General features: G+C 40.7%; 1 protein-coding gene across 1 annotated transcript in view; it reads left to right on the forward strand.

The window, feature by feature from the left end:
• Nucleotides 1-26,288, forward strand: part of si (sucrase-isomaltase) — a 72,690-nt gene extending 46,402 nt beyond the window's left edge. Inside the window, exons 29-47 of the mRNA XM_073487735.1 lie at nt 77-189; nt 517-642; nt 2,560-2,688; nt 2,796-2,912; nt 3,000-3,062; nt 3,306-3,422; nt 3,517-3,607; nt 3,752-3,890; nt 4,686-4,819; nt 5,017-5,051; nt 5,646-5,762; nt 13,100-13,248; nt 13,939-14,023; nt 14,211-14,267; nt 15,007-15,131; nt 15,544-15,632; nt 19,263-19,312; nt 22,157-22,327; nt 26,214-26,288. Coding sequence (XP_073343836.1) covers nt 77-189; nt 517-642; nt 2,560-2,688; nt 2,796-2,912; nt 3,000-3,062; nt 3,306-3,422; nt 3,517-3,607; nt 3,752-3,890; nt 4,686-4,819; nt 5,017-5,051; nt 5,646-5,762; nt 13,100-13,248; nt 13,939-14,023; nt 14,211-14,267; nt 15,007-15,131; nt 15,544-15,632; nt 19,263-19,312; nt 22,157-22,327; nt 26,214-26,288 — 1,982 coding nt within the window. The remainder of the gene's footprint in view (nt 1-76; nt 190-516; nt 643-2,559; nt 2,689-2,795; nt 2,913-2,999; nt 3,063-3,305; nt 3,423-3,516; nt 3,608-3,751; nt 3,891-4,685; nt 4,820-5,016; nt 5,052-5,645; nt 5,763-13,099; nt 13,249-13,938; nt 14,024-14,210; nt 14,268-15,006; nt 15,132-15,543; nt 15,633-19,262; nt 19,313-22,156; nt 22,328-26,213) is intronic.
• The last annotated feature ends 795 nt before the right edge of the window (nt 26,289-27,083 follow it).

Here is a 27,083-nt window from a genome sequence, read left to right on the forward strand (position 1 = left end):
CACACACACACACACAAACACACAACTTCCTGTAGCATTTTAAGGCACATAAATGTCATGTTTGCTTTGTGTCCAGATGTGACGTTCCAGCCCACTCCAGCTTTAACCTACCGAACTCTGGGTGGCATCCTGGATTTCTACATGGTCCTGGGACCTACGCCTGAAACGGTGGTGCAACAGTACACTGAAGTAAGTGTTCTTGGGCTTCTGGTCTGTTTGTGTGTGAGTGTGTAACTGTGTGCATTCGTGTGTGCACCTATGTGTGTGTCGGTGTGTGTTTTGTGTCTGGCCCTGGGCCGCTGTTGATGGACTGCAGCAGCTGGGAGTTCCTCGCTTCATTGCGCTCTCTCATTTAGCCTATCTAAACACACACACACACACACACACACACACACACACACACACGCACACAAACAATCAAACAAACACTTTATGGACAGTGTCCCGATTTCCTGCAAAACAACTTTTTCTGTGCTGAATTGTTTTGACTTCCCTGTTTGTTTTTCTTCTTAACAGCTGATTGGACGACCTGTTCTACCTGCCTATTGGTCCCTTGGGTTCCAGCTCTGTCGCTATGGTTATGCTAACGACACTGAGATAGCAGATCTATACAGAGACATGAAGAGCGCGGGTATACCCTATGTAAGTTCCCAGACAAGACTTTTTTAAGATGTCTGAACTCAAACTGAGAACAGCAACGCCCACAACAGTGTTGTTTATAATTATTTGGCAGAAGAGAATAGTGTTAGCATTCCCATGATGCGGCTGGCAGAGTGCTATTTGATTCTGCATATTTGCTTGTTTCTTGCAAAAACAGGAAGCTGGGTAGGGACTAGTTGCTGGCATTTACAGTAGCCAGGAGCGCTAATTGTGCGTTGCGCAGCCCAGCGATGCAGCTAGTGGTCCAGTTAGCTCACTCTGCCCAAACTGGCACAGTTGGGCTCAGTCAGCGTACAGGACTGCCAGTTCCCCTGACAACCAAGCTAACTAGCTAATGGCAGCAACAGTTGGCAGCAGTTAGAGATAGCCTTAGCAATGGGTAAAGCTATCTGTCCATCAGGAAAGTCAAAGTAGGACATGCAAGGGAAATCCAGGATGTACTTTTCTAATAAGATATGATCTAGTTTACCTGAAATTAGTGAATAAAGTTGTGTTTTTGAACAGTAATCACTGATGCGCATCCCCCAGAAACACTCCAGACACTTCAATTAAAGAAAAACACAAAAAGAAGACATCCTCATCTTCTACGTTCCCATCAGAATTTGGATTCAGGATACAGAGAGCGTAGTAAAATCATCAATCCCACCATCTGTGATCCATTTGTTTCAGACAGGGTTTATGTGGTCAGTGAAATCAACTGTGATGTAAAGTAAAAGAATATTACAAGACACAATGCTGGTACCTCCCACATACATCTTATACATTGAAATCCCAGTACTGTATGTCTTCCTGCTTTTGCATTCACTCGGTGTGTCAACATAAGGAATAAGAACTCTGACTTCTTCTGTGTACAGTATAAGGACATCTACCCGTGTTTTACAATATGATATGACTTCATGCCAACAATAACAACATAAAACTAAATTAGATAAAAGAGTTATTAGGATGAAGCAAATTGGAGTCCTTGACTTTATGGATTACATTAGGTACAACTAGTTTATCCTGATGAAATGTGACCTCTAATTTCATTTGAAATCCATCCCATAGTAGGTTTCACAGTCTCTAGACGTTTCCAGTTTATACCAGAAGCAGTAATTCTCTCCGACAGTCAAATCAGGGATTCACATTTGAATAACATGTTTGTCAGACGGTGTAAGGATCCAAGTTTGTCACAGAACAGAAAGTAAAAATCATCTGTGAGAGCACTGTGTTTGACCATGGCAAGATGTTCCACGTGGAAACAGGCCAGAATCCCATCCTCTTCATCATGCAGAGCCGAACATAAGACTTTCCATCGATAATCAAGTGCTCCCGGAATATGCTTTCACAAAGCCCTAACCTGCGAGGAGCTGACGCCAGCCAAAAAGAATCCTGCATCATTAACTGGAATGAAAAGAAGCAGAAAATGCAGCTACTTACAAAGGCTGCACATCAGCTAGCTTTACAGACTAACCAACCTCAAACTGCCACAGACACACCAGGCAACAAAAGCAGATGAAGTTTTGCTCTGTCTGTAAGAAATAACAGCCAGCAGCAAATGAAACCATCATGTCTTTCATATCTCAGGTGTTGCACACCAGATGTCAGGACAAACTTTGCAGATTTCAGTGTCTATAATAGGAATTATGGTAGCAAAATGTGCAATTATTTTTTGTCCTCATCTGATGGCAGGAAAGTTGGTTTTATAAAATCTCAGTTTTACCTGTTATTCCATTTTTTCCCCCACAGCCGTCATTCATTAATTAATTCAAGGTTTGATTATACTCAGCACACCAAAAACACTAAAGACATTTCTGTTCAAATTATTGCTATGTCTTGCTCCCGTCTGGTTCTGATATTTTTAACCAAACAAAAGTCTGTTCGACCCTAATTTGAGCTTTGACTGCTGTCTGCCCGCAGGATGTGCAGTACGGAGACATCGACTACATGGAACGTCAACTGGACTTTGTTTTGGACAAAGAATTCACCGGACTGCCTGCCCTGGTTGACACCATGAGGGAAGAGGGCATGAGGTTCATCTTCATTCTGGTAATGCCATTGCATTCTAAACTATTGATACACTCGCATGAATATGCACTCACACACCAGAAACAATAAGGCAGGTGTGAATATTAAAGATGTCTCTATAATCCTAGGATCCAGCCATCTCAGGCAATGAGACAGAACCTTACCCTGCCTTTGACAGAGGTGTAGAAGCGGATGTCTTCATCAAATGGCCCAAAGAGCTCAGTGATGGAATTGTGTGGGGGAAGGTAAGAGGGAAATGTTGACACAGAGAGATCGACACCAAGAGACATAATAATGTGTGCTGAGATAATTATCCATCACCTATTTTGCAGGTCTGGCCTGATTACCCTAATGTCACAGTGAATGAATCTCTGGACTGGGATACCCAAGTAAAGGTACAACATTTTCTATATTCACCACTCTGACACTCAAGTTGCAAATGATGCATTAAAGGGGCTCTATGTAACGCAATTTACATGTATTAATCACTTTTCTATTGGCCATGTGTGAGTGGAACGACAGGTTTCCAGTACAACACAGGTGTTCCACAGAGCCCATTTTCAGGAATTGCAGTCAGAGTCGTCTTTTGGACTTGGTTGGGTTGTTTTCAATCATTAAATTTACTGATTAATTTCCAGGAGTACAGGGCATACGCTGCATTCCCCGACTTCTTCCGCAATTCAACAGCGGCGTGGTGGAAACAAGAAATTAAGGATTTCTATGACAAGACCATGAAGTTCGACGGCCTCTGGATTGTGAGTAACCTACAATAAACAAAATGAAACGAAGTGAACTCATGTTGCGTCATGCAGCCTCATTTTCTCTTCACTTCCACGTGTTCATCTGTAGGACATGAATGAGCCTGCCAGTTTTGTCCACGGCACAGTTGGAGAGCAGTGTCTTGGTAATCAGCTTCTGGAGAACCCTCCTTATATGCCACGTAAGACACATACAATTCTTATTTTGTTCTCCTTGTGCTTAACCAGATTACCAAGCTATTGTGTTATCAGTGGGAGTATGCCTTTAAAGGATTCTATGTATTTTTTCGTTTGATGGTTTCTGTGTTTGTGCACCCCTCCAATAGCCCTGGAGTCCAAACACCTTGGCTTAAACCACAAGACCCTGTGCATGAACAGTGAGCAGATCCTCCCTAATGGAAAGAGAGTCAAACACTACGACGTGCACAACCTCTATGGATGGTCCCACACCAAGCCCACCTATGAGTAAGTGAAAATGCTTTCATATTTGTGTGTTTACATGGCAACTTCTATATTTTTTGTAGGATCTGTATTGTAGGTGATATTATTATGTACTTAACAACTAAATATATCACCTGCGGTTAAACATATTTTTGTGAATTACTATAAAATGTCCATATGAGTCAACACAGATGACAGATGTACAATCGTTGGTGCATTTCTGTGATATTTTAAACACAACAAACGGGACACATCGTCTGGCAGATGTGCGTCATCCAAAAGAAATATGTTTGTATTGCCTACGGGATCAGACTGCATTTGGAAGTATAGACAAATTCTCATGATGATCTCAATCCTGCTAACCTTGTCAGGAGAAAAGAGAACAGGACGAGTAAGAACTGTCACAGCAAACACATTCAGGAGGAAAATAAAGCCACAGGAGATGCATAACTGATATCTTCCAGCCATCTACGGAAATACAGTCTCATTAAACCTTTATGATAATCTACATTGGTCCTTGCGGTGACATTTTCCTTTCACTTCGGGATGCCAGATTGCAGAGTTAGCTATGGAGGAGCCTGGGGACTCTCGGCACCACCGGGCCTTGAGCTCAGGTGCTTAAGTTTAGGAATTGTTTCATTTTAGCGCCGTGCTGGATTTAACAATCACAATTAATAGGCTAATTCCCTTTCAAAATTAATGTTCTCTATTTAGGAGAGGGAGGAGACACTTTTACATCGTACTTGTTGTTAGTTAATGCATTAGTTTATGTCATTTTCATGTGCAAGACAAATCCCTGACAGTCTCTTCTCTGTGCAGCGCCCTGCTGAACGTGACAGGTAAGAGAGGCATCGTGGTGACCAGGTCCACCTACCCCTCCAGTGGAAAATGGGCTGGACATTGGCTCGGAGACAACTTTGCCGCCTGGAACCAACTTGAGAAATCCATTATAGGTACATGTAGACATATACTGCAAAGAGAGACTTTGGGATAAAACTTGATTCTCATAATAAGTAATGGCAGTCTGCATTTTGACCAGTAATCTGACAATAATAGGGTCTTGCATGATCACGCACACATGCTTGCAAACATAGAAAAGAAACAGGAGTCTTTCATTTGGCATAACTCCCTATTTTCCTTTGTTCTACAGGCATGATGGAGTTCAGTCTGTTTGGCATCCCTTACGTAAGTATCATCATCTGATTTCAGTTTTGACAAGACATAATCTTATTGATGTGACCTTGTCCTCTCTAAGTAGATTACAGCGGCCCGACTGATGTTATTTTGTTTGCTAGACCCCTTTGATCAGAGGACATCTTGAGATACAATGTGAGGCATGTCATTACAAGCCCGGCCCCGACCGAGAAGTCGAGCGCTAGTCCGTCATGACCTATAAACGTTTGATATTAATTGAGTAGTCTTTAATGAAACTTTTTATATCGATGTCCTGTCTTTGCTAGTTTGTCTCTTTAACCTCCTTTTCTCTCACTTACTGTCCTTCTGTGGTCTCTCATCTCCTCAGTGTGTCTAATAATAATTATAACCGGACACCTTATCGATCCCTGTATGGTAAATCATTTGCATGCCCCTCTCCCAGCCACAGGGTCAGACGCACAACGTCCCTCACTTGTGCGGTGTCTTGCTCAGTGACACTTCAGAAACATGATGCTTGCAACAGAAGTGGTGTGAGCCCTCTTCCTGTGGTTGGTGGTCTTTCTGTCCTTCTCTGCCTCTTCACACATATGAACTGACACTTTCTCTGTCTGTCCCCTTTTTCAGACTGGAGCAGACATTTGTGGGTTCTTTAATCCATCCGAGTATGAGCTGTGTCTTCGCTGGATGCAGCTGGGTGCCTTCTATCCATACTCACGCAACCACAACGGCAAGGGTAACCCGGTGAGTGGATTCAAAACGAGAGAGAAACGCTCACACAGAGATGTACTCTTGCTCTAAACCCACTTGAATTCAGTTTTTACTTAATTGTGCTCATATATGTGGTTCTTTATTTCACGCTAGTGCCCAACTAGAAGCCATAACTTAACTTTTGTTAGGTGTGTGACTCCCAGCGATCATCAGAATCATGTCGAATTTTTACAGCCACAAATGATGGTTAGGGTTTAGTGTAGTGCTGTGACTTGAGGCGATATTTCCAGGGAAATGTACTCCCATTACTTTGGAGAAATGCTTTGGAGTAATGGCTGTAGGTGGGCCTGATCATCAAATACCAATTCCTCAAACTTTTAGTATCAACATACTGAAATGGCTACTCTGACATATTAAGGTAAGAATTGAAAGAATAAAACACTACACCACTCTATTATCCAATGAAGAATAATATGGAAAATTGAAAATATATATATATGTATATATATATATATATATATATATATATACATATATATATATATATATATATATATATATATATATATATATATATATATATATATATATACATATATATATATATATATATATATATATATATATATAGATATATAGATATATAGATATATAGATATATATACATATTTCAATAATCATCCAAAATTCTGTGAAAGAGCAGTAGGCAGGACATTTAAAAAAAAAAGCCTTGACTGAAGTACAAACATGTGAATTAAGTCATTTAGTCCAAGTGTCACGCGAGTCCCAAGTCATTTCTTCACACGCAAGTCAAATTACAGGTTGTGTCCCCCGAATGTGCCACAGTCTCACCTGCAGTATCTGGTCTTATAAGGGAAAAGGAAAGGTGTTACATAGTACCTGTCAAATCAGTGTAATCAAAACAAAAGAGCATGTTCCAGCCACTAGCAATCACATGACAAGTGAAACCAATTAAAAATAATTCAAATAAAAAAAGATGTATGAATTATAATAATAATAATAATAATAATAATGAGAAGAATTACATAGAAATGTCAATATGTACTCAAACAGTACAGCGTTGCATTGTGAATGCGAATGATCTGCTTTAGATCTCCGCAGAAGGAGCCACATCCTTTCAAACGGTCTAAGAGCTGAGTTCACTGGCCTTAAATGACACAGAGCCGGCGCCCTCTGTTGCTCAGGAGATGACGAGCTTGCATGTTCCTGTGCTCTGAATGGCAGCTCAAGTTGTGTGAATACAGCTGTACAGAAGACATTTACCAGCACTCTCTTTGTTGGCGAAAAAATGCTGCTTTCTCTGCCCGTCCCTCTCTTAATCTGCGGCTGACATACACAAACACACAAAAAGATAGACCTGTTTGGTGGTGTAGTGTCGGTGGCATTCATTCTAGCGGTGACCTTTAAGAGCGTTGGAACACATCTGAGAAATCCAATAACGCCCGTCCGGAGATCGATCCCACCGGGCGAACTTTCTCTGCACTGGAGTCTGCAATACTAGACAGGACACAGATGTGTGTGTGTGTGTGTGTGTGGATGTGAGTGTGTGTGTGTCAGTGCTTTTTAACGGTATGGAGTGGGGATATAATTGAATTCTCAAGGTGATCTGGGCACCACTGCACACCACCTAACCTCCACTCCACACACACATACACCCTATGATTCCAATCATTTAATAATGGCTTGCAAATGGGTGTTTAAACATGGAGAAAATTGACAAGAAAAACGCACACACACACACACACACACACACACACACAGGGCAGGAGAGTGGGGGCGGCGCAAAAATGACAGTTTGAGAGGGAGAGATAAAGTCAGGAAGGGAAAAAAGTAAGAGGGATGGAGAGAGAAGTGGTGAGAGAGCGGCGAAGGTATTTGTACCGAATAGGAGGAGAAGGAAAAGACGGATACTGACAAGCAAATACAGATAAAGGAACAGGGAGGGGAGGAGAAGTTCATAGGCTATGAGGCAAAGAGAGGGAGAAAGAATGATGAGGGATAATATTGGCAAAGGATAAAACAAGATGGCAATTTAGAAAGTTAAATGGTGGTGACACAGGGTAGTGATAAGGATGTGAGAGCTGCGACGAGGCTGAATAAACAATTTGCCGATTTTTTTGTAACACCTGCGATCGGCTCAGAGCAGGGACGTGTGAACGAGGAGGGAGAAGAGATGAGAATACATGCAGCGGAACCGGGAAGTGGAAGAAAAAAGGGAATCAAGGTCGGCTATTTATGTAGCCTACTGTAAAATCTGTATTATTTTTCCATCCAGCCATATAAAAGCCCCAATCATCAGACAGTTAGCGACTTTAACCTCATGTCTGCTTAACAAGGCGTTTGACAACAAAGTATTAACACCACAAACCGGGCCGGAGGGTACACAAGGTCAGAGACAGTGGAGAGAGGAAGAGAGAGGAGAGTTTTTTGCAGAGTCACTCCCAGAGCTCCGTCACGCCTAGTGTCTCTTTGCCCTCAGACAACTTTCAGCGTTGACCTTGAGATAATTTTACTGCACCAGCAATATACTGCAGTGTCCACAGTCATATCAGAACGACTCAAAATTAAAAACCAGATATACTCTCCGCCAAAAGCAGCTACTCATATTCGAATCGTGTATATTGTTATTCACCCAAAGGGACATATTGTTTGTCTAAATATATTTTCTTTTTATGGTGTGTGCTCTGCAATGCAAAACAGAAATGCAGAGGTTTATGAGATGGGGCAAGGGAGCAGATCCCAGACAGATAAATGAAGAGAAAGACCAAGCGGAGGATAGGAGAGAGAAGACGAGAAGGGCTGACACAGCCCGATAACCTCATTTTTCCTAGAGGCCGCACACGTGCACACACATACATATCGGTCTACAATCAGTGCATGTCACGAGGCCTTTTGCCACCTATAAATGTGGCCATAAATTAGGTGAATTCATAAGATGGATTCTCTGTCTGCTTCTCATTCTTCAGCCCTCCCTGCTCCCATCTCTTCATCAATCCCTCTTCTGGTTTCCCACAGATGAAAAGTATACCTGGAGGGCCCAACAGACAGTGGTATAACTGTCAAGTCATGCAAGATTTGTGTGACTGAATGTTAAAAAGTATAAGGCCGGTTTTTTGGGGGGAGCATTTCACAAAACTGGCTAGATGGCTCAAGGTTGAATGGTAGGCGAGGAACACAGTGTTAAATTGAGTGTCTGCCCTTTGTTGGACTTTGTCAGCTGTCTAACCAGTCTGATTGCTTCAAACGTTTAACCTGTACAATAGCTGCCAACAAAGCTTCTGCAACTTTGGCGACGGCCTTTTTGAGCTCAGCGGCATCTGAGGCAGGCCGGAGCACAGTTTTACATGTAGATGTGGTCCTTGCAGTCCAGGCGCCAGTAGGGTGCCAGAGATGCAATAATATTTGATTAGTACAACTGTCAAACATTGTTCAGAATAGCTGCTTCATATCCCAGCACAGGCACAGATGTGGATATTTTCTGTGGTATTAATTGGGGTTGGTGTCACATAATGGGAAGGGATAGCCACGTTGCTAACTGTGCTAGATATATAAATCCCGTTAATGCTGACGCAAACAGAAATCCACACACTTTGTTGATCATTGCCAGTGGTTGTCAGGATGCTAATGATAGCCTGACAATGTCTTTTTTTTTGTGGTTGTCACTTCTCAAAGTGAGTGGTGCATTTACATCCGCCATCTTAGACAGCTAGGTACAGCAACACCATTTGAATAAACCACATGCAGAACTGCATTAGATCTGGACATTTGTCATGTTAGTTTACAGTTGTGGTGACATCTGCTAATGATTATTCGGACGGACGAATAATTGTAATTGTTCATTGTTGTTCGTAGCATAGTATAATATAGCGTCGTTTATTTTTGATGTTCATAATGATGTTTAGACACTCAATAAAGCCCCTTTAAATTGAATTGAACACTAAAATGCTAGTATATTACAGTATGATAGGCAACTGTGCACCGCCGGCAAACAATAACTAGCAAATGTAATCATAACCGTAAACAAATTTCCGGATTAAATGGAGTTTTGTGTCCAAGTGATGTTGCCGTGTCTCGCCATCCAAGATGGCGGACATGCTTGCGCACGCTGTACTCACGGTGGCTAGTAACAGTGGTCACCTGCTTCTGATCAGCAGTAGCAATGTGCAGCGTGTCTCTGCAGAGATAATGTGTTTTTCAGGCTATGTCAGAATAGCATCGCAATCTCTACACTGCAGTAGTCGAAATAAAGTCATTATGTTTCCTTAAGGCATTCTTCTTCAGTGAATAATTTGGGATTTTAAGGAGCTTACTATTGGCAAGTTTTTTTTCAACAAATACTGATTACTAGCTCGACAGGATAATTCAATGCTTCATTCAGTCCTTCTTCCTACATTTCAGCGGGCATTGTATCTACTCGCAACACATGACACACATGGTTGGAATTGAAATGAGACAAAAAAGAGAAGAATTTATTAATAAATTACACTTGAGAATAATCAAGCCTCTGAAACCTGATACTTTGTGGGAGTACATCTGGTTCAGGCTGGACTGTAGAACTGTATCAGTCAAATAAGCTCATACGCACTCATTCACATTCATTTGATCACGCTCTCTTTTGCTTTCTCTTTTCCACACACAGAGACACACTTTCAACTTAGCATGGCAATTACCTCACAGTGAACACATCTGATTGTAAGACATTAGGGAGCAAAAGGAGGGATACTAAAAAGGGAGGCAGGTAGAACTCCTGGGTTTCCAGATAATTACAATCTTGTAAATTTCCACAGAAAATTAAATGATAATCTGGTAAACTCCTTAGGTCATACGGTAATGGAAATGTTCTGCATTCAATCATGTGCTGTTAGGCCTGTACTTAGTAACCACTGGGCTACAGTTAATAACTATTATCAAATCTGACCCAGCTAAATTGCAGCTGGGAAGAAAATGTCTGTCATTTTATTGGTCTCTGAGATGACTTTTATGATAATATCTTATGATTTTTTATTCTTCAATTAAAAAGACAGCGGACACATGCACACATATTCACACCTACCTGCATAAAGCACTAAAAGACGTCTGACAAACACATGCACACACACAGTCACATTAAAATGCAGTACACGCCGAGGCACACAAGCACACATAATATCATAGGGAGGAGCAAATGGTGTTGACACACTCTAGATGAAAATCTTCATGATCCTCAATCTGTGTGCGCATGCGTGTGTGTGTGCACGCATGCATGTGTGTGTGTGTGAGAGAGAGAGAGCGTTTACTTGACCAGACTGATTATTGTCCTCAATACAGTTCCAGAAAATGAGCTAATACATTTAGATTGGCCCATATCAACAGAATGACAGTACACCGCGTCCTCGTTTTCTGTCCTTGTCTCTTAAGGGGACACTTGTTGCCAATTAAAATGAGGCAAATGTCAGTACAGAGTGGGACAGAAGAGCCGGGCCATCATTTAAAAGTAGAAATGCACGCGGGCCATTTGAGTTTTCCTGCCGTACTACAAACTAGCAAGTGTTGCCACAAGCTCCTCTTCACGCATGGTAACATTTAAAGTTACAGAAACGGCACTGCAAACACAATGACAAGATGAGAAAAGTCAAGTCAGTGGATGTTTTTTTTTGTTCGTTTTTTTTGCCTTTTGCAGTCCGTAAAACAGGATGTCCACCTTTATTTTAACTTGGATCACATGATAAACTAAACACCTCCCACAGCTAGTCCAGTCATAGCTTAGAAACCATAACCAGTACTCAGTTTGATAGGGGATGAGGGGGGATGCCATCCAGCTTGTTTGCAAGATGACCAAAAATGCACCCTCCTTGTGAACCTCCCTCTCTCCACCCCCTCGCAGAAGAGAGAGTGCAGGGGGAGAAGGGTTGCTTAGTTAGATCTGCCTGACGCATTGATCCTTTATCTGACTGAGGCTTGCACATTAGAATCTATGGCCCGGACCATGGCTCTTAAATATCAGTAGCCTAACTGTGCTGTGTATTAAGAAATCCATGGCACTGACCGTGGTGAGCAGCAGGCAAATTGTAATTGTGCCTGTTTATGTTTATATATATATATATATATATATATATATATATATATATATATATATATATATATATATATATATATACATATATATATATATATATATATAGATATAGATAGATATATATATAACTATGCACATACTAAAACAGTTATATACTATATTGTAGCCAATATACTCTATAGAGTAATTTCACCTTCACAATCAAAATGACAAGAAGCAGTGTGTGGTCATGGTCGCACATTGCAGCATTTTTGTAATCTTCCAATAATATTTCTTTGATCATTCAGTAGCATCTGTGCTGCTAGATATAGGAGGGGCAAGTCATGGCCACCCTCTATGTTACAATTTAAGGGGCTCTGCCATGCTCTTTATTGGATTTGGGGAAGTTCACACTCTAGCAACTCCAGCCATTATAACTCCTGGTAGTGTTGTGTTTGCCGAACGCATCCATTAGCTCTCATCCTAAAATCCTTTTTCTCTTGTTACATTAAAAGCAAAGTATACTGTAAGTATACTGTCTACTGAAATAGCAACCACAAAAGTTGGGACGTTTAAATACAACAGAATGTGAAAATTTGCTAATCCTTGTTGACATATACTTAATTGAAAGCAGTGCAAAGACGATGGATTTAATGTTTAACCTCAACAACGTCATTGATTTTGTGTCAATATATGCTTATTCTGAATTTGATGCCAGCAACACAAGCTGGGACAGGAGCAACAAAAAACTGGGAAGGTTGCTGAATTTTCAAAAAAACACCCATTTGGAACATTCCACAGGTAAACTGGTTAATAACAGGTGATACCAACATGAAAGGGGCATCCTTAAAAGGACAGGGCGAGGTTCACACATGATTGTATAAAGGATATTACCCCATGGGCTAGGGAACACTGTAAAACATTTAAATCATGAATCATCAGCTGGGGAGGAAGTTGACTTTTTTGCTAGGGACTCGCAGCTTAACACTCGGCCTTTTTAACACAATATCATATATGTAGTCATCAGGTGAATATTGAAAACCCTGGACGAAGCTGTAAACATGAAACAGTCAGCAATAAACACCATTTTCCACCAGCTGGCTGGAGCTAACATTAGCTTAGTTAGCTGGCTAGGTGATAAAATCTGTCAGCCACAAATATCATTTGGTGATGGTTGTTGTCAGCTTGTAAACAGCAGAGAGAAGCCTTAGCAACAATATTTTAACACACGACTCTCACATTTTTTTCTTTTTTTTCTTAAAGATATGATTCACTTTGGTTAACCTGTCTGTATTTCGCATTCTTTTTCCACCAGAGACAAGATCCTGTTGCTTGGAATAGACGCTTTGCCGAAGCATCCCGGGACGTCCTGAACATCCGATACACCCTCCTGCCATACCTGTACACACTGATGTATGAGGCTCACGCCAAAGGAAGCACAGTAGTGAGACCACTCCTGCACGAGTAAGCACAGACCACACAACACACATCGCGGCGCAAACATTACATGTAATGACTCAATCAAATAATATATTTTGTGCCTGGATGGATTGTGTCGCCTGATTTCATACTACACTGCTTCTCATTGGTATGCAGGATATCACAAGTGGTGGTTTCATGACTAAAACAATTTAGGTAGAGCTTTCATTCCAAAACGTTCTCAGCACCTCTCTGTTTTAATGCCCAACTAATTTTCATCTTGTATTCGAAATGTTGCCACCAAGCCTCTCTCATTAGCTGCTGCTCATTTGAATAACTTGACAGGGTGAGAACGATTAGAAGTGTCTTCCCTGCCACAGGAGCAGCATTAAGCAGCCCTTGAGCAAGGCACGAGGCACTCCGTTTTAATTCAGGCGAGACTGTTTAGAGGCCAACCGTAGCTGACTGTGGCTTCACTTGGCAGCTCCCAGATGTGAATGTGTTGAACTGTACGGAGAAAAAAAAAGACATATTTGTTCATTTTAAGAGACTCTTCTAAAGTCACAGATGGTTTTTAAGGAGCTGGCAGGGTGAGGCTGGCAGGGTTATTTGGCTTGCATCTTCAAACCATTGAATTCTGAATGAGAGCTTGAACAGTTGTCTGGGCTGAGCACACAGGAGAGATTTTTTTTTTTTTCAGTCAGACTTAATGTCATCTGTGCTGGTGTGTCCCAGGTTTGTGGATGATGAAAGAACCTATGACATCCAAAAGCAGTTCCTCTGGGGGCCTGCCTTCCTAATCACCCCTGCCCTTGCCGAGGTACAGACACACATACACACACATATGTGTATATATATATATATATATATATATATATATATATATATATATATATATATATATGTTTATATATATATCATATCATGTATACCCATCTCCTTTCCCTGTATTTCTGCATGATTTGATTGGGATCATTCTTTTGATTAACTGACTTTGTTATTGACAGGGAGTTACGCGTGTGGTTGGTTATGTTCCTGATGCACGCTGGTATGACTACTACACGGTGAGTCCAAGTTCATAATAACTGAAAACAGTTAGAAAGACAGTTAGAAATACACCGATACAATGAGGCAATACAGTGGATAGCGCTGATAAATAATTACAGTATCTATTATTGTAGGAGGTAACCACATCTGACTATACTTTAGATTTACTTAAATGAAAGTATGTCTGTGCTTCTTCTGTCAAAGATATTTTATGAAAATGTGTCATAAAAAGAGACAGAAAAAACCACAATTAGGACAAAAACCCAAATGACACAACACTGTTTGACAACATCATTAAAGATGTCGCAGCTCAACAATTGCAGAAGGCGCCTTGATGACAAAAACAAACATCCAATCGCTCTGTCTCTTTCTAGCTAGGGGACTCCCCATCTGTTAGACAGCATCATAAAGCCAAACAAAAGCTTGAGAAACAGCAGCATAAATCTGGGCATGGGATGGTGGAGGGGAGTGGTTACCTCTATTAAACTTGTCCCCTCAGCAAACAGAAAGGGCTAAGGACAAAAGTGGAGAATATTGGTGGAAAAAAAGAAGTTTCTTTTGACACGTAATAAATTGCTGAAATGTTTCAAATGTAACCTTTGCGGATGACGTATATTTTACTGCATACTTTGTGATTTACCGGCGCACAAATGCCATTTTCCCACCAAGGAATTGTTGAATAAAATGAATCAAAGTTTAACTACGCCTATGATTTCTTGTACTTTAATAGTATGTAATTATTGCTGCTTTCATCAGGCCAAAGACATCGGATTCCGCAGCGAATGGGTGAATATGCACACCCCCTTGGACCATATCAATCTTCATATCAGAGGAGGATATATCATACCCTGTCAGAAACCAGAGCGCAATACATTCTACAGGTGAGCGCGCACACATCACGGCTGACACATCATGGCTGACACATCATGACAGCACAAAGCCACAGGTCAGCGTCCTGTGTGTTTAGTGTATGTGTGTCTGTTTTTTGCCTTGTCTTAGGGGGTTGAGTGTGTATCGCTACTGTGTTAGACTCTTTCAAAGACATTGCCATGTATGACCGACACTCAGTAAAATGAATGTCACCTATGATCGTTAGTGTGTGTGTTAAAGAAAGCGGCGGTGAGACTGAGAGAGAGAGAGAGAGAGTTGCAGGGTGATAAGTGTTCCAGCAGCAGTGAGCTCAGGTGGAGGCCCCCAGCAGGAATGTTAATGTATTTGTCCTCAGCAGCAGGTATAAATAGATGTTGTCCTTTAGCAATATGCTATAACCCCCTCTACCCTCATCTGTTTCAGTCGGAAGAATCCTTTAGGACTGATCGTTGCCCTGAGCGACAGCGGCACTGCTCAAGGATCGTTCTTCTGGGACGACGGAGACGGAATAGGTAAGTGAGAGGGTCACCCTTGAACACACACATCCACACACACACACACACACGTGCACACACACACATAGAATAGCAGATAATTGAATGTTTTTACATGTGTATTTACAGATTAATTACTCATGATAGTCGCTACTGAGGAGGCATTTCATTTAAACAGGTATAAGGTATCTTGATGATAATACATTTGAATATGAGGGTAAATATCATAAATGGCTGACAAATTGTCATGCACAATGCAAATTAGAGTATGCTAGCGTACCTGCTTAAAACAAGCATGTTAACATTGTCATCGCAAGCATTTAACCAGGCTTCAGTTACCATTTGGTACGTATCCAGAGGATCCGACATTGCCCGGCTTCCTATCTGTTGTCTATGTAAGCAGTCATGCAATGCATTCTGGTAGCACTGCGTCGCATTTCGAGAGACGTGGCGTCACGTTGCCTCCTCCTTATTTGTACAAAGTTGAGGACTGGGCTAAGACATACAATTCAGGGGTGTCCAGCGTGACTCGCCACCTCTTGAAACTCCTGAAAAACTACTTCAATCAGGAGAGACCAGTAAATGAAGTAAAGAAAATGTTTTCTGGCATCTGAATAAAGACAGATTCATGTGTCTTCTTAAGAAGATTGAAGATATAGAGAAGAAGAAGAAGATATAGAGATATTTCTTAATTTAAGAGAACGTTTCCAAATAAGCTGCTGTATTAGTCCATATTAGGAGCCCATTTTTATAAACTATAATATTAAAATTGCTGGAAGCTCTTATGAGAGATAATTACCATTATCTAGTTGACTCTGAACAGCAGCAGCTGGCAGTAGTTAAGAAAACACACACACATCACGTACACTGAAATACATTCATAGAATCAGCTAACCTTTTTCACTTTTTAAGTTCTTTTAATTAAGACAAAAAAAAAAGAAAAAACCTTTTTCAAACACATTTTGACAGATTGAAGTTACTGAATTGGTGTGCAGACGAGAGGGACGACACACAAGGTTGCATTTATTCATTGATTTACAGATGAAAACACTGCAATGGAGTGACATGAACACCTTCACCCCCGTATGCCTCTAATTCACTTACAATATGAGAAAGCAGCTGGAGAGTTTTTGGTTTTTTTTTGTTTCTGAATATGAATTTCTTCATTGATTTTATCAGGTAGGCACAGACAACACAGTCCCTCTACACTTTCTCACTTATTCGCACACGCACACACACACACACACACACACACAGTGATATACGAACAGAATCAGCCTCTGAAGTGCTTTTGTGAGAAGATGCACTCCTCTGTGAAAGGCGCGTTTGTGTTGGGACAAAGAAGAGAGGGCGAGATAGAGAGAGAACGAGGGATGACAGAGAAGGGGAGTGACAGAAACTATTACAGTAATTCCCCGTGTCGCTGCCTGGAGATATGCTCTCCATCACTCCTCTTTTATCTGCTCGCTCGCTCCTCTCTCCTGCGCCTCGCTGTCTGTCTGCAGTGCAGCCTCCCTATGTCTTTCTTGTTTGCTCTGCCTCTCGCTGTGGCGCCTGCTTACCTGTACTATCTGCTCCTCTCGAGTTCTGCATGTTTGAGTTTCACTTCAGAGGGTTTGCTGTTCGCTCCGCTGTCAGTCAGACAGACTCGTCTGCGCACTACTCGCTCATCAGTTATTCCCTCGTTCATTCAACCGGGCCTGCGTTCAATAACATTATCCGCTCATCTAATCAACCGGTAATAAGTCGAGGTAATAATATGAGATGAATCAATGTGTGGATGAGCCCATTAATGAGTCACTGCTGCACCATATCGACCAGCGGTAGAATGGAACTGAGGACTCAAATTTGAATTTGAACAAATTTGAGGTACTTTTACTTGAGTGTGCCGCTTTCTACCACTCCACCACATTTCAGAGGAAAATGTTGTACGTTTTACTCCACTGCATTTAATTTGACAGCTTGAGTCACTACACATTTTTGTACAAGTTGGACAGCTGGAAAAAAAAACTCCCGCACACACTGTCCACTTCACTTGCAAATAAGTGATATCAGATAACCTAATGACGGTCTGAGTACCAAAACGTTGTCGTTAAACTTATTTGCAAGTGAAGTGGACCGTGTGTGGGAGTTTTTTTTTCCTGGTTTTGTCAGCCCTTGGTCTTCTCCTACGTACCTGTCAAATTTCAGAAGTGCAAAAGCTGTACTCTGTGTACAAGTACAGCTGAAATGATAGTCAATAACTGGACTGACTATCTATTAAGGATGGGCAGGCATGCCATTATCTATATTTGTACTCAGCAAGGGTGGTTGCTTAAACTGGGAGTGGGTGGAACAAGCTGGAAGTTGTTAATTTAAGCCTGAATTGATATGATCAGAAGTTCTTATATTTATTATTGATTTGAAAACTATTTCAGTCTCAGACTCTCAGAATCAAGCTTTAAAACATGTATTGTTAATCACAAGAGGGAGAGAAATATTTACAGAACAATCATTTTATAAACGTGAATTAATAAACTACCGGATGAGTTTTTTTCTTTATCACGAGTGCAGATAATGACATTTTTTACTTGGATGATATGTTCTGTACCGGATACGTTGTCAGCAGAGAAGTTGCTTAACCCTAGCAACAAAAAATCAACCAAGTCATCTTTCAATCAAAAATATCTCATTGTTCCATCTTCACAAGTGTGAGGATCTGCTGTTTTCCTTTTTAATTACTTTAATTATTTCAATTTATCTTTAAATAATTGTGACTGTTGGTGGAAACAAGCATTATAAAGGTGTCACTTTGGGCTCTGAAACCAAAAGTCATACTTGAGTAAAAGTAAAGATACTGTGATAAAATGTACATTGGTGAAAGTGAAAGTCATCCATATTAATATAGTTCTTGAGTAAAAGTCTTAAAGTATCTGATATTCAGTGTACTTAAGTATCAAAAGTACAAGTACAAGTAAATACTTACATATGTTTACTTATGTGTACAGTATTTACTATACTATGGGTCGAATTATTATTTTAATAGTATTTTTTATCAGACTGCCAATAAAATTATCAATTAAAACTTAAAAATGGACTACTTTGGCTCTGATGCAGCATGTAATCTGTAAAGTAACTAGTAACTGAAGTGAACAAATAAATGTAGTGGAGTAAAAAAGTACAACATTTGCCTCCAAAATGTAGTTGAGTGGAATAAATTATAACGAGGTATACGAAGTATAATTACCTCAAATATTTACTGAAGCCCTTTACTTTCAAAACATGACTTTTCCTTGTGGTATTTGTACTTAAACTTAAGCAAAAGATTTGAATTCTTCTTCACCACTGACATGAGCTCCTCCAGTTACTCAACTAGTGGGTTTATAATTAATCATGGGGCTGTTCAGTGATCCATTCTTTCATCAATTCAACCCTCAAATACATGACTTATTCATTTATTCACTTTATCAGGTGTTTATATGTCCATCCAGTCAGTCAGACAGAAGAATATGAACTCACTCCACTCGTCCACATGAATACTGACTTATTCATACAGTCTCTCATTTCTTCTCTTCTCTCTGCCCTTCTGTCACACACCTATTTTCTCTGTCCTCGCATTGTCTCCATTTCTCGCTCTGTGTGTAATTCGCTCTTATTTTCTCTCCTCAGACACAGTCGAGAGAGGAGAATATCTACTGACCTCCTTCTCAGCACAATCGGTGAGTTCAAGGGCCAACCACATGTCACATCTCCCCCCAATCGTCATTTTTGTTTTTAATGCAGCTAGACTGGAGAATAAGCCTATGCGTTGACATGCAACAGGGCTGTGGTGGGCGGATGTCAAAGGCCAACTGTTGGAAACCATTAGCGCAGCAAATCATGTCTAACTCTGGGGCGGTGATTTGAATGTCGCTTTTAACCGCGACAAAGTTCTCGCTTTAAAAACTCTTCTTTTGACGCGTGTGTCAAACATGCAAATGCTGGCACGTTGTCGACTTGCTTAAAAGAGGCACTTTTATCGTTATATAAACATTTTACAATTTTATTTATTTTCATTTAACTTTAACTACAATAAATAAAAGCTTTCACAGGGAGGATGTTACAGAGACAAACACATGGCAGATGCTTTTTTTATGAGTAGACTGCAATTTTATTGTCCTGTTCTCCTCTTGCTTTTAGCATACTATTTATCAGTCCTGTGCATGTCATGGTGACATTATAGTTATTTTACAATTTTAGTCATTTTAAGGAGGTGAAACAGGATACTGTAGCATATGTGTTGCAGACTTCATTTGGAGACTTTTATACTAAAATTAGATGTGCCGGGTGTAACAGAAAGAGTCGAGAACCTTTTATTTTTGGGCCGACAGCCCAAATGAAGCCAAAATGTCATTCTCATCAGATGCAAGGCTTTTGTTGAGCACACACCTGTTTAGTATTTTCACAGCTCCAAAAAAGCACATGCTCGGGCCGAGGTGGTTGGAGTGGAGCAGCTGTGGTGGTGTTTATGCAGATCGCAGTGCGTTTCTGGTACTTGTTTTGGCACGAAATTGCACCCACATTTCTGCCTGCTCAGACAGCCTCTTATCACAAACACAAGCACAAAGAGCAATTTTGTGGCTTGAGTTGGCAAAAGCACAAATGCTGATTCCAAAATGACAAGAAAATAACAAAAAAAAAGCCCACTCGTGTCAGCTGAACATGCCTCTTTCACCTAGAATAAATATGAATGTGTATCAAAGTACAACTTTCAGCATGATTAAAGCAGACTCTGTTCTGGCTGGATTAATGGGCGATTAACAAAAAATGTAATCCAACATCCAATAATGTAAAATGATTCCCTGAGGCCCTCCAGTAGATTGAATCTTTCCAGCATGCAGCGACAATTTCATGTGCTCCGTCTACAATCTCTATGTTTAAAGGTGCAATACGTAAGAATTGGCTACCAGTCAAAATTCATACTCAACAAATAGGGGGCAGCATATATCCAGAGTCACTGCTTACTGCTGCTATCTGTAGCTGCTATTAGCTAATTAGCTCAGTTAAGCGTGCAGCTAGCAGTTCAGACTGGGAGCCGTGTTAGTGTTTACACTGCTAGCACATGAGCTGTAGACCGGTATGGGCTGTGGCAAGCTGGTTAGCATGCTAACTTCAGTAGATATCTCTGCAACACAGGACATAATGATACATTATAATATAATATAAAAACAGAGTTTACAAAGTGCTTTGACAAACAGGCAAAAGCAGACAAAACACACGTCATGATGTCAATTTCTCAGATATTGCCCCTGTAATAGGTGTTTAGATCTCATTTAATTCATGATTATTAAGACATGACAAGGGCTCAAACTAAATACATAGATACTAAGGTGCATCAAAAATTCTTCCACTTAAAACCACAAATGTTGATCTGGGTGATTGCATTTGACTGAGCAGCAGAAATTAGTGTGCAATTTGAAGCCAAAGTGGCTGCCAGAATTGCACTGTGCAACCCAATCACAACAACCTCAGCTGTGTCACCCCGCTGACCTTGGCACATGCGCCTGTATGTGTCCAATCACTCAAAGAGAACAGATGTATATAATGGAGGACAGCAAAATATAAAATTGTGCCTGTTTGCACCCCTGCTCACATTAAACATGCTCGGAAATATTGCCCTAAGAGTTGGTGTTGCATGTGTGTAAGTCTTAGTTCAGCAAGAAGCGAGTGTTTACCAGGCCACAGCTTGATCACACTTTGAGTCCGACATGACAGACACTCCCTAATCACTGGGACTAATGGGACTAACCCAGCCCTATTTGCTTCTTAGCCAAGCAAAGGCACACAATCACACACAGACATTAACGAGCACACGTTTAATCACGAACAACCACGCATACACATCCATATATGCACACATCTACAGTACACACATACCCACATACAGCGACCACGGCCAAACATCTGTGGCTGTCCTCTGCCTACCATCAGGCTCATTCCAAAGCAATTTCACACAGCGATAAAACAGGCACACTGTCTGACAGCCAAAGGGGGAGAAAGAGAGCGCAAGTGTGTGTGTGTTTGTTGTGTACTACTGTGTGTGTGTGCGCGCGCGTGCTGGTGGGTGTATGTGTGAGCAGGCAGATGTGAGAAGATGAGGATAAGTTGGGCAATGAGGCCACTGCTGCCTGGCAGATTAGCAGATCGTATGCCATTTTGGATGGCTATCTGAATGCAGATGTATGTGTGTGTGTGTGTGTGTGTTCGTGTGTTCCTGCAGCTCCATTTAAGTGTTGGGTTTCTATGATGAGACCGTTTCTTCAAAGCAAGGAGAATTTGGTCTTCCCCAGTTTTTTTACAGGGCCTAAAAGCAAAGCATAGAGTAAAATTATAGTATGTCAGATATAAAACTAATGATACAGTGACTCAAACACTAAATCTCCCCCAGCACAAAGATGAAGCACAGAATAGAGGGGATATTACTTCATATGAATCAAGTACATGATATTTTCTGTATTGCATTTCTAATAACCCTCTTTGTCTCTTTGTTTCACCCTCTCGTCTCTCAACACTTTCACTTCCAGAAAACACTGTCCAGTAAGGTCACCCACAACGGCCTGGCTGCTGCTGACCGGTTGATCCTGGGTGTGGTGAAGGTTTGGGGCACAGGCAATATTAAGATCACACAGGCGACCCTAACAGACGCAACTGGAAATGCACATATACTGATCCCGCAGTACAACCTTGACACTCAGGTCAGAAGAGTTTTTGGATATTCATTAGTCAGGATATGTTTATATGTATATGTATTAAATTACAAGTTACAATTAGTTTACTACAAGTTGGATTATTTATGACTAAAAACTTACAGGGAGGATGGAACTATTTTCAGAGGGTAGCTATTTTTCCACCTCCACCAGCCTGTTTTCAGTGGTCCAGTTTAAATGAGACCACTGCAAAACGGGCTGCAATGTAAACCCCTCACCTTGAATATGCGTCCACTTAAAGTGCTTGTTCTGACACTGACAGGCTCAGATTGTTATTCGAAGTGTTCGTCCACGCTGACAAAAGAATCCCTACAGATACAGACCGTTTGTTAAAGAATAAGATCCATTTTGTTTAACTAGAAACAGGCGTTATTTTAGTTTTGCTAAAGCCACCAAAGTACCAAGTACACTTATCCAAAAGCCACAGATAAGTTAAAATGTTACGTTTCTTTATGTTGCCACTTTGTTTCTTTAGGTTCAATTTGGTACACAGCCTATGACACGTACATATGGATGTATCTGTGGTTGCAGAAACGTTAACTGCTAACATTTAATCCTGGTGAAAAATGAAAAATGTTTCCAGTTTGCAGTTCACAGTGCACTGCTTCACAGCATTTGCCTAAAATCAACAGTAGACATTGTAATTCAATACCAACATATTTTTTCTTCTGCTAAGTCTTGTTCACTGATCATTGAGAACATAAATACCAGACGGAGGCATCTGCTAGCGGGAATGAGAAACTTGGACGGTAATGGAGCAATATTAGCTGATGTGTATACAAGCATACACATTCGGCTGCATCCCACAAATGCACTCAGCTAAATTTCTGCTCTAATAACCTCAAAAGAAACATATTAATCACTGTCTAACATGCATACAATCAGTGTCACTGCATTTAATAGTTTGCTTTGCGTGTAGCTCAGTGAGCTTCTTTCATCATTGCATGCACACAATTCATAAACACACCCCAGCTTTCAACATGACTGAGAATTTCCCTGCCAGTCAAAAACTGTCACTACGACAACAACGGAAAAAACACAGGTTCACAGCCCAACCCCTGCTGGGCCGCACTTTGTCATCTAATAGCTGTAATCAACTCTGCATTCCCCTCTGACACTGTTGTTTTGTAATGAACACAGAGCTGAAGACTTGACTCAGGACGGCGATTTTAAAGCTGCTCATGTAAAATGATTGCCACTTCTTCCTCTCGCTCTTTCCATCATCTGCTCCAGTGGTTGAGCGGAAGGAAATGTGATGGAGAATCAGGAGGAAATGTGAAACACAAAGCCAAAACATAAGGCCTGTTAAAGCGCTTGATACACGATGATTCATTCCCAGTGGCCACTGTGGAAATCAACATCAAGGAATATTCCCAGCCCAGTCGCCAGAATAAAATGTTGGCGTTGTAAATTTCGGCAAAACACAGATACCTTAGTGAGAGACCACTGTCAAAACCGAGTCATTTTAGCAAGGACTTTTAGCTTTTTAGGACTTTTATTAAGGAATTTTAGCAACGACTCTGCAACTCAGAGCTCACACGTGACCTTAACGACTAAGGACCTCTTGGATGAGAGGTGAAAACTTTTCAAGAAACTGAAACACGTCCAGTTGCCTGCGATACAGCACTTAGAATTACCGTGACCTGGATGACTGAGAACCTTAATCAACTTTTAGCAAGGACAATTTGCAGCCGTCTTTGTGGAAACGAAAACGAGGATTTGTATAGAGACATCGGGACAGTTTCTAGCAGGAAAATGTTACAGCCATGAAAAAAGCCAGGTATTTTAATCTATAACATGACTTTTTTTCTAACCCTAACCGAGTGGTTTTTGCTCCTAAACCTAACCAGTCCTATATTGAAAATAGAAAAGTTTACAGAGATGAACAATGCCAAAATCTATTCTGGCCATTGGGCTGCAACTCCTGCAGTGTGCCTGTAAGTTTGTAAAGCAATTCCTTTTTTTTACACAACTCCGAAACAGGGCATGAGCAGAGACAGCATAAGAAACCTGACATGTAAAAATGCAAATGGGAGTTTGGAAGAAGAGTTTAGGTCATACAAGGAGAAACTGTAAAGGAGAAGGATGTAGATCATGTGGACGGAGAGCGCAGGGGAGGGTGTAGGTGTTTGAGGCGGATGATGGGTGATCTGGAGGTTTACCACTACAATAGTGTGAAGCAGAAGAAAAACACAAGCCGAGGCCAATTTTAAGAAGATAGCACGTGTTGTTGTTCACCTCTCCTCATTTGGCCTGTGATAAAATATTCCTGTCGAGGTTGTGTACTGTACTCAGTGCACTTATCAGGGGCATGAAAGTGATAGCTACAGCAGCTCCATAAATAATCGTAGGTGAAAAAGCCCGGAAGCCTTTGATTTATACTGTTCTTGGAGAAGACGGACAGCGAGAAGCGAGAGGAGACGGCGAGAATTGCAGATGAAGAAAGTCAGAATGACAGAGGGATTTTGAGAGTGGCTGTGTGTGTGTGTGTTGGCGATGCAAGGATGGGTAGAGAATAATGAAAAGACAGAGGAACAGTCCATCTTTGGAAAGGAGGGAAAGAAGGACAGAGCACGGTGGAGAGAGACGGAGAGAGTATGCATCACAGGAAACAGATGGAGAGAGGAAAGGAGAGGTGAGGGAGATAAAACGGGGAGAATGAGAGATGGGCAGGGGGAAGGAAGAAGGGCAGAGAGGAAGGAGAGAGGGAGGGAGTGAGGATGACACAGTATGCGCATGGTAATAAGTGGTTTCTCAGCACGAGACAATCCATTCATCTCCTTAAGTATTGTCTGATAGGGTAACAACTTGAGAGAAGCAGTAAGCAGCTGGCACAGTGTCATTTAAATACAGTGAGGTGGGAGAGCTGTTTCTGTCTTTTTATTCTGAACCTATATAGGCCGCTTTATACTGTCACATACAATATCTCGTCACATGTATAAGCCCGGGCTTGTTAAACTTTACTGGGGACCCATGCCGTTTATATGACAGGAATAAAATGTGATTTTTTTCCTTTAAATCGGATACAAGGCACAGAACAGAGCCGGAGGAGTGTACTCTACTGTACAAGGACAAAAAGTGACAAAAAGCTGAGCTTACGCAGAGTGCACTGGGTGAGAGGTCGAGTAGAGCCACAAGTCTATGGGAATATAATACAATACAATTCACCTGTCAATGACTTGAATCCTTTAAATACTTTTCAAAGAGAAAAAAATCTGAGCTGCATCTTTTCAATGCCATTATCTGTGTGATCTATCGCTACACAAATATTACGAAAACAAAACATACATTTGTCTGCACAAATGCGCAATGTAACTTCACAACTTTATTCTCCAGCTTAGACAGAAAAGTCAACCATTAACATGAGCAGGCTATAATTTTGGATAAGCTGCAAACTCCTTATTCACACTGACCTTCAGACCTACAGGCACCATTTCACTCAGATGATCTATTATTATTAGTTTTTCATTTAAACTCCATTTTTTGCACGTTTTAAAACATACACTATCTGCATATAACCTTTACAACGGCATAAAATCAGATCAGGTAATATAAGTAATGGGTGTGACAGGGAAAGTCAAGAAACCATAACGTATAATATATACAGTGTAAACTAATTTATAGAAGCACTATATACATGTTAAAGCAAATATAAAAAGGGCAATTAGAGAGAGACAGAATGAAAAGAGCAATCTGCCAACTAGTCAACTGACAATAACCACAACTGTACAAAACTCTATTAAAAGAAAAGAAAGAAAAAAACACTGTAAGTTAATTATGATAACAATTGTAAAGAAAACATAGCAAGGTCTTCATGAACAATGATGGTGCACATTTAAACAAACTACATCTTTCTTTCTTTCTGTGTCTATAGGAGCTGATTATTGATGCTACTCCAAAATCTGTTCGTGCAGATCAGGATTTCACCCTAACATGGAGGACCAACTGATTAACAGGGGGACAGCTTTTGTGTTTTGTTGGTTGAATAATTTAAACACCTGTACATAATGAACCATTGCTATAAATTATGATGTAAAATAAATACAATGTTTTTTGAGCATGTAATCACCTTATCGTTCTCCTCGACTTACTGATGAGCTTACCTGTAAATGTTGTATTTTTGTTGCATGTCACCAGCTCATTGAAACTGGGTTTTTTTGGTACTGCTGTACTGTTAAACCTTAATTACCACTGCATGGACATGTGTGTCAGCAGGAATGATTTTGTAATGATTTACATGACTTGATGTTTTTTGCAATAAATAACTTTTGAAGCTAACTGTTTTGTGTTTCAATACCCTGGAGCTCCTTATGTATGAGTGGGTCTCTGTTTTGTTTGTTTCATGCATGAAGACTCAAATGCATGTGCATGTACAGTATGAATGCAAATAAATATTAAAAACTGTACAAGATCATACATGTTTTAGGTGTATACATGTTGCATGAGGAAGTAAATGTTTTCAACATGTTTGTTTGACCTTAAAGGTCCAATTTGTGAAAAAGTGGATTTTTTAGTCTCATCCACAATGGTGGGTCGAGTCAACCGTAATTCCAAAGCGTCAGTGTTTGTTTGAAGTTAGAAAAGAGCCTCAAAAATAAACTTTCTTACAAATTTCTTACACATTTGGACCTGGATTCACACAATGAGTTTAAGTGAGTAATAATAAATGTGAACTACTCTTGTTTGTTCACAAACTATCCTCAGAGCAACTTAAGTGCACTTTCAAGCGGCAATATTGTGAAAT

Source organism: Pagrus major, chromosome 2 (genome assembly GCF_040436345.1).
Source record: "Pagrus major chromosome 2, Pma_NU_1.0".
NCBI classification, from domain to species: Eukaryota; Metazoa; Chordata; class Actinopteri; order Spariformes; family Sparidae; genus Pagrus; species Pagrus major.